This window comes from Herpailurus yagouaroundi, unplaced genomic scaffold, assembly GCF_014898765.1.
Source record: "Herpailurus yagouaroundi ecotype Mexico unplaced genomic scaffold, PumYag 163, whole genome shotgun sequence".
In the NCBI taxonomy this organism is placed as follows: Eukaryota; Metazoa; Chordata; class Mammalia; order Carnivora; family Felidae; genus Herpailurus; species Herpailurus yagouaroundi.
The window spans coordinates 9,924,812-9,936,968 of NW_024412404.1; the positions used below are offsets into that span (position 1 = coordinate 9,924,812).

Sequence of the window (12,157 nt, forward strand, 5' to 3'; positions counted from 1 at the left end):
TCCCAGGACTACCCTATTAAAATCAAGAAATAAAAGTCATAAATGCAAGTTAGCCTTTCAAAGGGCAATTTTTCATATTTTTTATTTGGTTTATAAAATTCACATTTTGTTTTAAAACATCACAAAGAATTACAATTCCTTGGCACCACCATAGCATTACTGTAGTACTGGCTAGACGGAATGGTTTGTGAGATTCATAAATAGTTTCTATGAGGGCAAATCTTGACAAATAGAAAGTGTAGATTCACAATACAAATTAAGTTTTGCAGTACAAATTAAGTTTTATAACAAAATCCAAAATTTAGTAATAGTTTTTAAATAAGAGCCCAAACTAAATGAAGTTGTATTGTCCGAAAAGCTTGCATACAAAAAGCCCAAATCAATGGGGATAATGGGAGTTTTGAATAATGAATTTAAAGGGGACTGAAAATCATGGTCTGTTGAATGAAGCCAGCCTTGGAATTTAAGCAAAATCACATTCAAAAATTTGTTCTAGTAAGCACAGTAATAAACACCTAGTATTTGAAATTTCATATTTTCTTATTCTCATTTTTAGTAATCATAAAAATGTTAATTCATCCCATCAATACAAAACAGTTCAAGAATATAATTCATCTCTTGACAATATTTCTGTCGACATTCAAGAAAGACCACCTAAAAATCTGTACAGCAGTTCTAACTGAAGACCTCAAAAGCTAACTGGATATGGAGAAAATAATGCAAGTAAAATACTGGTTTCATACTTTGGCAATTTAGAAAATTCATTTTTTAAACCCAAGTGAAAATACGTATATTCTGAGGAAATGATCCTGCAGAGTAAGTAACCATTTTAGGTAGGAGGGAAGTGGTCATGATTAATTCTCTATAATATTCCTGGGATTAATAAATTCCTATCTGACTGAAAGATTCATAGACTTAAAGTGCATGGCTAAAAATACCTAAGAGGGGTCTCCCAAGTGGTGATGCTATTCAAAGATTACTCATACAAGGGTAACTTTACATATTCTTGGTATGCTACAAGCAGTACAATGGGATTAGTGTTCACTGAATCTTTCATGCTTGACATAGTTCATGGCAGGGCTGAGACCAGATCATCTGTTCCAGAAAGAATCCTGCCTTAGAGGTTCTCATTATATGGTGAAGAGTTCACTGTGTTTATAACTGCAGTAGTGGATCACTATGATGTAATGCTTCCTAAAAGTCACTAGAATGGAAATCTAATAAAGTTAATTACCCAAGTCCTATCAAAGGCAAAGTTTAGCTATTTTAGATTTCTCCTTTAATGCTCAGAGGAGAACCAATCAGGAGCCTGTAATCCCTTACTATTAATAAACCTTTTTTCTGGGGACAGATTTTTCTTTTGAAAGAGGTATGAGCCCTCCCTGAAAAAACTAGCAGTGTTAGCAGGTATAGCATATGGAAAGATCTGTAAGAACTTTTTTCTTTTTTTGGTAAAAAAGGTAAAGGAGGATAAGTTTCAATTTCCTTTCAAAGGAAAAAACTGAGGTAAAATAATACCTCTTTAAACCGCTGTATCTGAGAAATACTAATAAATACATTAATGATTAGAGGATGACCAAAAGGAAATTCTATAGGATAAAGTACTGGCCTTTTCTAATGCAAGACGGGCAAATGAAGTAGGGCAGAAAGGACAAAGTTAAGGTTGAAATCTTTGCAAGCTAAGGAAAAGTCTGGAGTTGGAATATTAATACTTGCAAAAAGTCCAATGTATTTCTGATCTTTCTCTGAAAACTGTGAAGCTTTAAAGTGCATTAAAACTACAGGCATCATCAAATGCCAACTTGACAATCTGGAGAATTAATATGCACCCCTACAGAAGGCCTTTACAAAATAAGGCAAGTGTGTGTGTGTGTGTGTGTGTGTGTGTGTGTGTGTGTGTGAGCTTTGTTATCTGGCCTTTTAAATGGCGTTAAAAGTTGCATGATTTAAATGGCGTTAAAAGTTAATGAGGAATTAAGCTAAAGTTAAAGCATGCCCTGTTGAAAGTTCTTGAATAACAATGAGCTATTCTATAGCTTCTAATTCCCATGAATGTGTGGAAGATAAAACTGATTAACTAATACCATCTGAAAGCTGCTTAAGAAGGACTGTCTAAACACAGCATATGCAGGTTCATACATTAACCATCCATTGTAGGTACTTTCAGACGTAAGGACTTAGTTCTGGAGTTTTATGGCAAGTTAGATGAGCATCTCTGGATCAGCAATGCGTGACAGGAATCACAAACCCGTACTGGCTTTGGTGAAGAAGGCAACGGCAGTTCATTGTCAGAGCAAGCATTACAGAAAATTTCCCCACAGTTTCTACAGTGGTGCTATTAAATGGAAAAATCAAAGAATGAATAAAATTGAGAAGACATGTTTGCACCAAAGCTTTTGGATTCACTTCCTATCTCCCTTACCTTTCTCTTGGAGAGTGAGAATTCCTTTTCACAAAGTTTACAATGTGTTGCTTCTTTGTCTTTCAACCAAACCAGTCCCTAGTAGGAAGAAGTGTACATATTAATGCTCAAAGTGTTAACAATAAAAATAACACGTGAAAACATTTTCAACCAAGAACCTCTTGTAGGAATATATAGAAATACTGAAATAGTTGGAGAGAGAAACAAGTATGGGATTTGCTTCAAAATAATCTGGATAAGGAAGAAGGGGTAGGGGTTGAATATAAATAAAATAAGATTGGCAATATATTGTTAAATACTGAAACTGGGTTAACTTCTCTGTACAACTGTATGTGGACATTTCCATGATTTTTGTTTTTAAATCTACTGATGGGAGTTCACTTTAAGAAAGAAAAAAACCGGGGCGCCTGGGTGGCTCAGTCAGTTAAGCATCCGACTTTGGCTCAGGTCATGATCTCACGGTCTGTGAGTTCGAGCCCCGTGTCGGGCTCTGTGCAGACAGCTCGGAGCCTGGAGCCTGCTTCGGATTCTTTGTCTCCCTCTCTCTCTCTGCCCCTCCCCAGCTTGCACTCTGTCTCTCCCTCTCTCAAAAATAACATTAAAAAAAAATTTTTTTTTAAAAAAAAGAAAAAACCTTGGACATTATCTAGTCCAACAATAAGGATACATTTTCACTATGAAATGCATGAGTTTGGCATAATGTATACCATATACCACCATAAGTCCTTAAATTTGAAGAGAATTTGGAAATCACGTTTGAAGTCATTTTAGATACCACCTTATGTTGTTTTATATGGCTATTAATTTCCCTTAAGTTATATAACAAATTTAATAGCTACTGTGTAGATAAGTAGAAAATGTATGTAAGTAGTCTTTAACCGGTGAGAGTTAACTTGACACCTGAAATTTCTAAATTGACCCATTCTTAACCCATCCAAGACCCTGGCTAAGAACATTTTTTCCCTTCAAAAGCAACTTTGTTAGATGATGCCAGCTTTATAATGAGAAGATACTTGAGTGCTTCTGATTAATCTCACCACATGTTCCTTTTTAAAATAGCCCAGACTAAGGCACAATGCCAAAGAACCAAGCAGATCCTTGAACCATTTGGGGGTTAGAGGTGCCAATCCACCACAGAGGCAAAAAATCCACGTATAACTGGAACTCCCCAAAGTTTAACTACATTTAAAAACCTGTTGACAAAAAAAAAAAAAAAAAACCTGTTGACCAGAAGCATTATGAATTAACAGTTAATACATATTTTGCATATGTATTACATGTATATATTATATATTCTTAATCAACTGAGCCACCCAGGCACCCTATATTATATATTCTTAAAGTAAGCTAAAGAAAAGAAAAAAACCTGGATAGCTACTATCAAATACCAGTAAAGAATCAAATGACTTGGGGGCACCTGGGTGGTTCAGTCGGTTGAGCGTCCGACTTTGGCTCAGGTCATGATCTCACGGTCCGTGAGTTCTAGTCCATGTTGACTAGAGCTGACAGCTCAGAGCCTGGAGCCTGCTCTGGATGCTGTGTGTGTCTCTTTCTCTGCCCCTCCCCTACTTGTGCTTTGTCTCAAAAATAAATATTTAAAAAATTTTTTTAAATGATTTGAATTGTAGAATTTTTTTTTTAAGCAAGATGAGAACTCAAAAATAATCCAGTGTGGGCCACCTGGGTGGCTCAGTCGGTTAGGCATCCGACTTCAGCTCAGGTCATGATCTCGTGGTTCGTGGGTTTGAGCTCAGCATCAGGCTGTTTGCTGACAGCTTGGAGCCTAGAGCCTGCTTTGGATTCTGTGTCTCCCTCTCTCTCTCTGCCCCTTCCCCACTCATGCTCTCTCTCAAAAATAAAAAAGAAAACATTTAAAATAATAATCCAATGCAACTTGATGAATGCCATTAAAAAGGAAAGTGACTTCCCAAATGTCCAAAAGTCACCTAGTGGAAGCAGATTTGCTTCCTGCCAAGCTATACCTTAAGGGATGGCAAGCCTGATGTGAAGCAGGTTTCAAAGCAGCATCATTAGGTTCAGAATTAATCTGACATCAGAGCTTGGCCTTCCAATCTTATTTTAATCTGACTGAATTCACCCTGCCTGTCTCCCAAATAGAAAGGCTGTATGTGTACACTGCAGGGCAAGCCTTGTGCATCAGCTGGAAGGGACCTCAGAGATTAGCAACTCCATTCCCATTTTACAGATGTGAAAACTTGTCCAGAGAGCTGAAGTTGCCTCCTCAAGGAAACAGCAGTTTTCAAGCAGAGCCAAAACTAGAAGCTATCATTCTGTAAACATGGCCTTTATTCTCTGTCCAATTCCAAAATGTCAGCTGCCCAACTTACACCCCCAAGACAGGATATTAGAGGATCCTTCTCTGGAGAAACTCAATTGCCCCAGAGAAAAGTCCTATAGATATTAACATAATTTGGAGAGGGTGGCCAACAGTTTGTGAGTTAACAGATTTCTCAATGGTGAGGCTTACCGTAACAACCCACTCTCATCCGCCCAGCCAACACACACAGGACTTCCAAGATTTTTTGTGCCTTTATTGAGATGGGAGGATATTCCAACATTTAAGGAATGACAGGCAGGACGTACTTCAGCCAAAGAAACAAGCCCAAGAAGGGAATTCAGAAGACAGAATGGCAGTAGCAAAAGAAAACTTTAAAGAAACTATAATGAATATCATCAGAGATAAAATGCAGATTGCTAATTTTAAAAGGAAAAACGAGTAAATAAGGCCTGCTGAATATTAAAAATATGGTAGCAGGGATAAAAATTCTCAGAGAAGTCTGCACCAGAATCTAACCAAGCCTTTTAGGTTTAACTTCCAGTTTACAGGCAATAAGAGGACAGAGGAACAAGTTTGCTACTATGAAACGGCAGATAAAATCCAGAATGTAAGAAACTGGAGGACAGCCCTCCCAGAACCAGTCAACAGGTCAATAGCAAGGACAAGAAAAATTAAGTCACATATAAATAAATCCATTTTCATATGTATACAAAAACAAAAATCTAGACATTTTATAAAGATAGACCTGAATGATAAAACTATAAAGAAAAACAACAGTGGTTAACACAAAATAGAGAATTACTACTGTAAAGAGGAGAATGTAATCTCCCTATAAACTAAGTCACAGAGTATGCCATCGTTTTTAAGTTGTATGAATACAGTTATATACATGGTATGTGTCATAATGAAAAAAATTTTACAGAGTTTAAATAATGACAGTTGGGCAGACACCCATACCCGTCCAAAAAAATGTGAGAGCAAAATAAAAGGCATCTATGCAGATGCACAAATTCTTAAAACATTGACCTTCATTCAACATTTTCCAGGAAGCTATCAAAGAATGCATTGTCCCAAACAAGCGAGTAAACCAAGAAAGAAGTTAAGGGGTTCAGGTAACAGGAGCTCTAACATTCAAGAAGGGTAAAGGGAATTCTGAGAATGGAAGAAAAGGAAAATGTCAAGACAGGGCTAACCAGACCAGACTGGAGCAGGAGAGCAAAGAACTCCAGGAGGGAGGACTCCAAGGAAAAAAAAATTAAATAATTACCTGATTCATTTTACCATGTGGAAAACTTTTATCAAGCATATTATAGAGGTGTTTAAAGTATGAGCAAACTCTGATGTTCAAATACAACAAAACTTTTAAGGCAATTATTAACTCCAGAGGAAAAAAGTAGTTCAAGAAAGAAAATATAGTCACAATATATACCACATGGCCCAACAAAGAATATTTCAATAGCCATAATAAAGTATATCCAGTAAATGAATTCTACAGAAACTTTTACTTAATTATATTGGGAGGACGCTGAAGAGCAAACAGACCAAGGTGAGAGTGAGCAAATACTCCTCATCTACCATGTTGACCAGGCAATAGACAGGTCTAAAATAGGGGCGCCTGGGTGTCTCAGTTGGTTAAGCACCTGACTCTTGGTTTCTGCTCAGGTCATGATCTCATGGTTCGTTTTCAAGCCGCGCTTTGGGCTCTGTGCTGACAGCGTGGAGCCTGCTGGGGATATTCTCTTTGTTTGTCTGTCTCTCTCTCAAAGAAATAAATAATAATATATATCTAAAATAGGTCTTAAATAAATGAGTGAATTATACTGCATATTATTTAGAAATAGGGGGATAAGTGCCAGAAGAAATAACCAAGAGAATTCAGAGTAGCTCCCTTCAGATGGCAGGAGCTAGGGTGGATAAGGCACAAGGGGGTGAAGAACAAGAGACTGCTACTATTTTTTTTTAAGTCCTCCCAGCACTAATTTACCTTTTAAATTATTTACACGTAACATTTTCATGTTTTTTGATAAAAAACAAAATGGAGGCACATGGCTGGCTCAGTCAGAGGAGCGTGCAACTCTTGACCTTGTGGTTGTGACTTCAGGCCCCACACTGGGTGTAGGGATTACTTAATTTTTTTTAAGTGTATTATTTTGTTTTGAGAAAGAGAGAAAGAGAAAGCATGCGCAGGGGAGGGACAGAGGGAGAGAGAGGATCCCAAGCAGGCTCCACATTGTCAGCACAGAGCCCAACATGGGGTTCAAACTCACAAACCATGACATCATGACCTGAGCTGAAATCACAAGTCAAACACTTAATCAACTGAGCCACCCAAGGGCTCCCAAAATAAATAACTTTTTAAAAACGGGAAGCTATGAGGTTCCTGGGTGGCTCAGTTGGTTAAGCATCCAACTTCGGCTCAGGTCACGATCTCGCGGTTTGTGGGTTCAAGCCCTGTGTCGGGCTCTGTGCTGACAGCTCAGAGCCTGGGGCCTGCTTCAGATTCTGTGTCTCCCCCTCTCTCTGCCCCTCCCCTGCTCAGGCTCGTCTCTCTCTGTCTCTGTCTCTCAATAGTAAATAAACATTAAAAAAAATAATAATTAAAAAAATGGGAAGCTATGTGGTAGGAGGCAATCTCACTGAAGTACTCACAGAGAGACCATTTTTCTCCTGTGTTGTAGAAGGGATTCCTGTATCCAGACACATTCAGAATCATATACTGATAGACTGTACTAATCACTTTTCACACATATTAACCTCAATATTCAAAGCAACGCCATGCAAAATCATAAGGCCATTTCACCAGCCATTTCAGAAGAGAAAACAGACTCCATAAACGTATGACTTGTTGAAGGTCAAAACCTGATAAGTAACAGACCAGGATAGGAACTCGGGCTCAAAGTCAAAGACTGTTTCACTTTGTCATGCGTGCTTTGTAGGAGAGTAGATAAAATTATTTCCAAGGTCATTTCCAACATGATTATTAATTCTAGAGGAATATTAGGGAGGAGCTGGATCCCCATCGTCCCAGCTCCCTGTTTAGTGCTTCTGCCTCTATACATCGTGGGACTCGATTACAATACCTTAGATTCATACAGGACTTTTTTTACCTTCTGTTGGAGACTGTCACATATATCTATACTTCCCTACTTGAGGAAGACACTTCCTTCTCACCTGCAGTGCTTTGTTGGCTTCTTTTATATCTTCTATTTTAAGTTTTGATCTAAAAAGATTATAAAATAGATCCATATTTCAGTAAATACATTAAATATAGAACATCCAGCAATTCATTATTAAGGTATTGGATTTTCATAGAATACAAAGTTGTACATACATGATTCTAATCATCTTTGACTAGCAGAATTATATTTTGTTTTCCTGTGTTTTCTAAATTTCCTAAAGCAAAAATGTCCTTTTTAAATTTAAAAATTGCTTTAACAGAAGAATATTGGCATTTTCATGTGGTTATGACAATATTAATAAAAGCTATCATTTATTGTAGGCTTACGTGTGCCAGACACCTTGCTATAAACTTCACATGCATATACTCATTTAATCTTAAAAAAAAAAACCAAAACCCTATTTTAAAGATCAGTTAAAAACAACAACAATAAAGATCAATAAGGTGAAGCCTAATGAGGTTTCACCCCCGTAAGAGGTCACAGAGGTAGTAACTGCGCAAGGCAGGATTCAAACCCTGGTCTCCATAACGCTGGAGCCCACATGCTAACCATTACGCACACTGTTTCTCTACCAGGTGCAAAAGAATGATAAGAATAGAAATATTAAGGAAAATAGAGTTGTGATACTTTTCACCTTTTGAAAACACATGTTAATGAACATGCAGATTACAAACAGCAGTAATTATCTGTGATCCCACCACCAAGAGACAATAATCTACATGTTGAGGAGATGAGTATGTACGTATTTTAAATGGAACCATCAGTTATATAATTTTCCATAAACAGCTCTTTTCAGGTAATAATATCTCCTGAAAGGCTGAGAGCTGACTGTTATTAAGTATCTGCCACATCATTATCTTAAGTGGTTACGTCGTAAACAATGAAAAATATAAAGTAGTTTATATAATTATCTACTGTTGAACTTTCAACTTGTTTCAAATTCTTTGCCACAAAAATCGTTCATTAAAATTGGAATGACCAAAATATTTTATTATTTTTCTCAGGATAACTTATAAATGAAATTACTGAATCAAAAGGTCCATGAACTAACATCTCTGCTCCTGAGGTAGAACATTAGGAACTTGCTTCATACTACAAATGCTTTGTTCAAGACATACAAACAAAAATGTTAGTTTTTTACCCAGTTCACACTTTTACAATGGGAATAATCAATGTAAAATTACACAGCTTAAAAGTACAAACACAATACTAAAATTTTCTTGGCTGAATTCACATCTATAAAATGTGCCTGAACAAAATTAATGCTGATGGGAATCATGGCCAAAACAGCAACTGTGCTACACAAAAAAATTGAATATGGAATGAAAGTAGCTTAATGGCATTCACTGCATAAATCGTTATGAATGCCTTCATTCACAGCTATGGACTATATATAGAGAGAGACACCGTAAAGATTGTCCCCCTCTGATACGAACTGCCAAAGTATCCCAAAGAAAGGAGTATCAGTTACAGTTCCAATAAAAGCAATGTACAAGAACATGTCCTCTTTGTCCTGGACAGGGAGGAAACAGATGTCTATATTATACATTATAATTAGATTTCATTTAGGAACAAGAATTTAAAGTGTGAGAAATATATTTGACCATGGCATGAAGACAGCACAGAGAAGGGCCAAAATCAGATAGGAGACTAACAAATGTGACACAATCGATTATGACACGATTACGATACTAGAGGAAAACATCCATAAATTCCACAAGCCTCTGATAATCCCAAAACCTCTGCTTGTGAGGAAAGAAAACAAATCTGTAAGTTTGTTTACATGGAAAGAATATCATTTACAGAATACTACATTTGGAAGAGTCCTGGAAATTTTCTTTTCTTAAACTAAAAATTCTTGTTGTTAGAATGTAGGCCTTGGTGAGGTTAATGGGAAAGTTAGCTATCACCCTTCATGTATTTAAAAAAAAAATTTTTTTAATGTTTATTTATTTTTGAGAGAGACAGAGACAGAATACGAGTGGGTTGGGGCAGAGAGAGAGGAAGGCACAGAATCTGAAGCAGGCTCCAGGCTCCGAGCTGTCAGCACAGGGCCTGATGCGTGGCTTGACCTGAGCTGAAGTCAGACGCTCAACCAAGCCACTCAGGTGACCCTTCACTTATTTTAAACTCAGTCATTATAACACAGATATATTAGTTTACATTCTCTTCCTTGTATACTCCACCCTGACATTTCATGCTCCACATTTTCTTCAAATATGAAGTTTATCTTCATTTTGTTCAACCCTCAAATTAGTCTCTCTACAACTATAATTCACTCAGGACATTTAAAACCTTTCAAAATCTATCAAAAATGATTTTAAAGAATCCTTCAATAAGAAGCCAATAGGAGTAAATATTTCATTAGTGAAAGTATTTTTCTAGTTAAAATTAATCATTTACATTTAAAATCATAGGTTCAGAAAGTGAGCACTAGAGAGTAATTTTCCCATCCAACCTCATCTGACAAGAAAATGATACTCCAGTTGTGATAAGCAAAGGCACTGTGCTAGCTGCTTTCACATATTTATTCTCAGTTAATTAGAAAAAGAACCCTTTGGGGATTTTACAGCTCTCCCATTTACAAATGTAGAAGTGGGCTTAAAGGGGTTAAATAACCCTAAGTCACAAAGCTGGTAAATAGTAGATGAATACTAATGAATACTAATTTTTAAGTTTAATCATAATTTGAAAATGATTGAATGTTAAGTTTAAAAACTATTCTTGGGGCGCCTGGGTGGCGCAGTCGGTTGGGCGTCCGACTTCAGCCAGGTCACGATCTCTCGGTCCGTGAGTTCGAGCCCCGCGTCGGGCTCTGGGCTGATGGCTCAGAGCCTGGAGCCTGTTTCCGATTCTGTGTCTCCTTCTCTCTCTGCCCCTCCCCGTTCATGCTCTGTCTCTCTCTGTCCCAAAAATAAATAAACGTTGAAAAAAAAAAATTAAAACAAAACAAAACAAAACAAAACTATTCTTTCCAGGGGCACCTGGGTGGCTCAGTCAGTTACGCATCCAACTCTTGGTTTTGGCTTAGGTCATGATCTCATGGGTTCATGAGTTCGAACCCCATGTCAGGCTCTACGATGGCAGCATGGATCCTGCTTGGGAGAAATTCTCTCTCTCTCTCTCTCTCTCTCTGCCCCTCCCCCATTCCTGTTGTCTCTCAAATAAACTTAAAATAAATAAAAACTATTCTTCCTGAAATATAACTTTTACCTTTTAACAAAATTAAATTTGGTTCCTATTATTCCAAATGACTTTTCCCCTCCCACTCCCCATTTTAAATAATATCCAAATGGTCTATATATAGCCTTCTGGTGAAATAGAAGATTATAAAGTACTGATCCAACCTCAGTCCCTCCCTTATCAACAAATTTTGTAACAAATATTCATCACCCTGTGTATCAGGGAAGAATCGGTTTTTACTTAATTTCAATCTGATAGCTTCTAATCACAGGAGCAGGAGGATGAAGAGAAGGAACAGGCATTTGACAGATAAACTGGTACAGGGAAACTCACAGGGGCCACTGCACCTCATCCAGCCCCAATAAATTATTCTCGCCACTCAGAGGACAACAGTTGAGAAAGATAAAATAAGTTCTGACTCAAAACGGGCCCTACCCATGTCTTATGAACTATGGTCCCAGAAACAGTAGAGGAAAACTAATAAATCTGCGCCACAAAAATCTGAAGATTAATGAGAAAAAAATGTATCATAAATGAAGGACAAAAGACAAACTGGTAAAGAAAAAAAAAAAAAAAAGACGTACACCGTGTACAACTTTTAAAATCCCCTAAGAAAAAAATGAGCAAGTCAACCAAAAAATATGCAAAAGATATGAATAGGCAATAAACTATAAATACAAATGCAATACAAATGCATACAGATACTCAGGGGCACAGAGATGGTTTAGTCGGTGGAGCATATGACTCTTGATCTCAGGGTCATGGGTTCAAGCCCCATATTGGCAATAGAGATTACTTAAAAAATAAATAAATATAGATGCTCAACCTTGCTTATGGTTAAAGAAACACAAATTAAAACAAGAATTTCAACTGTCAAAGTGGCAAAAACAGGCATTCTCTCCTACTACTGGATGGAGGATGTTTTGTTATGACCAGAATTTTTTTTTTTTTTAATTTTTTTTTCAACGTTTATTTATTTTTGGGACAGAGAGAGACAGAGCATGAATGGGGGAGGGGCAGAGAGAGAGGGAGACACAGAATCGGAAACAGGCTCCAGGCTCTGAGCCATCAGCC

General features: G+C 37.2%; 1 protein-coding gene across 8 annotated transcripts in view; it reads right to left on the minus strand.

Moving 5' to 3' along the window:
• Nucleotides 1-12,157, minus strand: part of RUFY2 (RUN and FYVE domain containing 2) — a 74,847-nt gene that overhangs the window by 23,808 nt on the left and 38,882 nt on the right. For 6 of the 8 annotated variants that reach the window (XM_040485193.1, XM_040485188.1, XM_040485187.1 and 3 more), the window contains 3 exons: nt 7,893-7,941; nt 2,423-2,500; nt 44-2,335 (listed from right to left, as the gene is read on the minus strand). In XM_040485193.1, coding sequence (XP_040341127.1) covers nt 2,192-2,335; nt 2,423-2,500; nt 7,893-7,941 — 271 coding nt within the window. In that variant the 3' untranslated portion in view covers nt 44-2,191. Of the gene's footprint in view, nt 1-43; nt 2,336-2,422; nt 2,501-7,892; nt 7,942-12,157 lie in introns of those variants that run through there. The other 2 variants (XR_005793445.1, XM_040485189.1) reach the window with 1 other exon arrangement.